Consider the following 4064-nt stretch of genomic DNA (forward strand, 5'->3'; position numbering starts at 1 on the left):
CTGATGCTTCATAGCTACTTTCCAAGGTAGAGCTATTCCCTCCCACACCATGCAATATAGAGGCCTGAATACGCATGCGCGTGCCCGTATGGCACCAGTAACTTCAGTCTCTTGGTAACAGGATGAATGTTGGGGTCTTCAGCGAGACACTTTCATTGGTGCACTTACACTCCTATGGTAAAGTATCATTGTAATCCCGTGGCAGGATTTGTATAGCAAAGCAAACACTGTGTCTGTATAGCAGGACCATCTACACAACCCAGTGCCTGGTGAGTATGGGAGAAGTGTCATGTCTCTGTGTGCCGTGTTCCTGTCATCTGCCAGAGCGCAAAATCCCTCTCACCAGATCCTGGGACTAAGACCCAAACCATGGTCCTGGAAATGACCGGCTCCTGTGGTCACCTCACGATGAGCCCTTCACACTGTCGGTGTAGGCACTGTACTGTAGGCCACATCTCTCAGGTTGGATGTTCCCTGACTGATGCAGATACCTAAACATGGAGTGAACTGACCCTGAGCACTTCTCTGCCAGGTCCAGACTGTCTCCTGCCACATGCAGACTGCCTCCCCTCAGGAAAAACAAGATGGAGTCCTTCACTCTGCTCTCACTAAGCATGCTGGTCTCTGTAGTTCCATCCCTCATATCAGCCTATCAGGCCATTTATGTTCAGGACTGCATATTCCACAATGCTTTGCAGCTGCACCTCCTGCTTGAGAAAGTCCCTGTCATTGGCTCCTTTAATACATCTTCTGATTGGCTCTCTCTGTGTTACAGTCTGAGAGGAGAAGGGAGGGGCTGAAATCCCTGACTGCCTTGTGTGTATCCAGTGCAAGTGTCAGATTTCACAGGAGATGCCAGTCAGCAGGTTACAGCAGTCACAGATAGGAGTCATTTCCTCCTCTACACAAGGATCTACAGTCCATACACACCCAGCACAAGGCCGGGGCCACACTACCAGACGCTTCTCGGGGCTGCAGTTCCTCTGAGCTCCACAAGGTGGGGATCTCACTTCTACCCAGACAGGAAGTCTCTATGGAAGACAGGAAGTGATGTCAGGTACAGACAGGAAGTGATGTCAGGTACAGGCAGGCAGTTCCGGGTGAGAGCTGAGTTGGGAGGAAGCAGAGAGAAGACGTTGCTGGAAGTGGCAGCAGAGGAGGTAATAAGATGTTATTTCCTATTTACACCCAGTAACCCCCCATCATGTCCATCCTCTTCCTCCATAGTCATGTCCGTCCTCTTCCTCCATAGTCATGTCCGTCCTCTTCCTCCATAGTCACTGTGACGTCTTTTTTCTCCAGCAGATGATAATACACACATATATAGTGTGGGAACCCAGATTAACCCCTTCAGGGGCAGAACATTCCCCCACTTCCGGGGCCGGAACATTCTCCTCATTGTGGAGAGGTGTCACCTTCTCACCTCATCAGTCTATACTAATGGATTATATCACTTTTATAAGTGGCGGGGAATGGAGAAATCTATGACATCATACTGACCTTGCAGCTCCTCCTCCCAATGTCCCTCCATCCAGAGTCAGAGAATCCTATGACATCACACTGACCTCACAGCTCCTCCTCCCAATGTCCCTCCATCCAGAGTCAGAGAATCCTATGACATCACACTGACCTCACAGCTCCTCCTCCCAATGTCCCTCCAACCAGAGTCAGAGAATCCTATGACATCACACTGACCTCACAGCTCCTCCTCCCAATGTCCCTCCATCTGGCTTTTTTCTGATGCTCTTAGGATGTGGGGGTCCCTTGGTATCCTCACATGTAAAGTGGGACTGTTGGTCCTGCGTTGTATGTAATGACATCAGAATGCTGCAACAAGCCTATACCCTGTGTAGTGTGGGGGTCCTGTGGGGGGAATTATACCTCAGCCTGAAGTGGGGCTTTAATAAAATGGAGACCTGAATGGAGAGGTGAGGAGGATTCTGGGAATATCATTTGATGTGACTATTTGTGTTCAGATGTAGAGTTTTCCTCCTGTGAAGTCTGGAGATCATATGACATCACATTGCCTCCACCTCCCTCCCTGATAGAAGAGAGAAAGAAGAAGAAGATTCTAGAAGTCACCAGAGAGATCACTGAGCTGCTGACAGGAGAGGTGAGCGGTGCCGGGAATTCTGGGATATTCTCCAGTAACAGACAAGGGATGTGTCTGGATGGTGACTGTATCATTGTGTGTGTCAGGTTCCTATAAGGTGTCAGGGTGTCACTGTCTATTTCTCCATGGAGGAGTGGGAGTATTTAGAAGGACACAAGGATCTCTACAAGGACGTCATGATGGACAATCAGCCGCCCCTCACATCACCGGGTAAGAGGAGACTTTATTGTAAAGGAGAGAGCAGTACGGAGGATCCACCTAGATCCCCCATCATCTGATAAACACATAGAAACAATGGATTCAGTCAGTGTGTGTGTTTCCTACAGATGGATCCAGTCATGGGAACCCACCAGAGAGATGTCCCCGTCCTCTGTATTCCCGGGATTCCACACAGGAAGGTCACACCATCCCTCACCATCATCAGGTAGATGATGACAATTATTGGTAGTTGTGATTTATACACAGCATGTTTGTTACAATGAATGTTTTATTATATCTTTCAGAGTGGAATCCTCGGGGATGATAATATTGATGGTAAAGAAGAGTATAAAGAGGAGGATGAGGAGTATGGAGTGATGGAGGAGTTTTCAGAAGGACACAAGGATATGATGGAGCCACCTAATACCAGGAACCCACCAGAGAGATGTCCCCGTCCTCTGTATTCCCGGGATTCCACGCAGGAAGGTCACACCATCCCTCACTATTACAAGGTTGGTGGGATGGAGAATCTAGAACATGGACTTGTAAAGGTGATGTGTTGATATTTTCTGTGAATTAATATATTATATAGATGATATGAAAGTTTTAATTGATGTCACAATATTAAAGCTTATGTCTTACAGATGTTATTGCTGATCTGTCTCTTGTTTTAGAGTGAAGATCTGATAGATATAAAAGTTGAGGTGAAAGCAGAAGAAGAAGAGGCGTATGTGAGGGATGATCAGCAGTCTATGGAGGAGGATGGAATAACGGGGACATTTATAGAGGAGGACACTCCTACAGAGATCAGCACAGGTGGGTCATGAACACTAAATCCATTCCTCCACCCATACTGCTCACTGATTGGTCCAGAGTAGGGCGGGGACTGGGTGATATCAGCCTGTAATCCCCTGGTCACTTTCCTGAGCTGTGTTCCCCGTCCTGTATTCCTGGATTTCTCTCGGATAATCTTCCTTCTCTGTGCTGCAGACACAATTTATGTCTCTAGACTGGATTTATGGAGGTTCTGGGGTTCAGCTGGCAGCAAAATGTTGGTTTTTACTCTAAGCATTGCATAATGTAGGCACCCAGGACATGTGACTGGGGTCTCCTGCCTTGTGCCTGACTCTTCCAGGGGACCTTCTCTGTTATCTGCTGGCTGTGCCGGGTGGAGGGATATGTCTGTAGTGTCTCAGACCCAAGTCACTGAGTGCAGTCTCAGGAGAGGGGAGGCAAGCAACCCTTTAAGGACCTTAAATTACTGAATAACAATATTATGAGTCCTGACCCCTGCACTATATACTGTATGTTGTACATTATTATTATTATTATACAGGATTTATGGCGCCAATGGTTTGGTCAGCGTTTTACATTATAGTGGGAGACAATACAGCAACAATACAGTTCAATACAAGAGGGATTAGAGGGTCCTGCTCCTTGGAGCTTACAATCTAGGAGGGAGGGGTGAGTGGTACAGTAGGTAGTCACTGTGGGGGATGGAGTGATTGGAAGAGTAGAGGATACCAGAATTAGCAGAGGGCGGGATAGGCTTCCCTGAAGAGAAAGGTTTTTAGTGAACGCCGAAAGGCAAGTAGAGTAGGTGATAATCTGATAGATTGGGGTAGGGAGTTCCAGAGGATGGGTGACGCCCTGGAGAAGTCCTGGAGACGAGCATGGGAGGAGGAGACAAGGGAGCTAGAGCATAGGAGGTCTTGCGAGGAGCAGAGAGTACAGTTTTGGTGATATCTAGAGA

The 4064-nt window shown here is 47.7% G+C and overlaps 1 protein-coding gene across 1 annotated transcript; it reads left to right on the plus strand.

The window, feature by feature from the left end:
• Positions 1-1153: 1153 nt before the first annotated feature.
• LOC149443062 (uncharacterized) lies at positions 1154-3153 on the plus strand. The gene is made up of 6 exons (XM_089655947.1): positions 1154-1160; positions 1977-2113; positions 2200-2323; positions 2440-2537; positions 2617-2823; positions 2986-3153. Exons 3-6 carry the CDS (start codon positions 2239-2241, stop codon positions 3136-3138), a joined length of 543 nt encoding a protein of 180 aa, XP_089512073.1. The 5' UTR covers positions 1154-1160; positions 1977-2113; positions 2200-2238; the 3' UTR covers positions 3139-3153.
• Positions 3154-4064: the final 911 nt, after the last annotated feature.

Source organism: Staurois parvus, unplaced genomic scaffold (genome assembly GCF_062004578.1).
Source record: "Staurois parvus isolate SC_StPar_1 unplaced genomic scaffold, SC_StPar_1.0 ptg000878l, whole genome shotgun sequence".
NCBI lineage: Eukaryota > Metazoa > Chordata > Amphibia > Anura > Ranidae > Staurois > Staurois parvus.

Excerpts from the sequence above, each read along its gene's own strand:
- LOC149443062 (XM_089655947.1), top strand. The coding sequence starts at position 2,239 with ATGGAGGAGTGGGAGTATTTAGAAGGACACAAGGATCTCTACAAGGAC. Across the intron at positions 2,324-2,439 it reads GCCGCCCCTCACATCACCGG|ATGGATCCAGTCATGGGAAC; the intron begins GTAAGAGGAGAC and ends TGTTTCCTACAG. Across the intron at positions 2,824-2,985 it reads CCATCCCTCACTATTACAAG|AGTGAAGATCTGATAGATAT; the intron begins GTTGGTGGGATG and ends CTCTTGTTTTAG.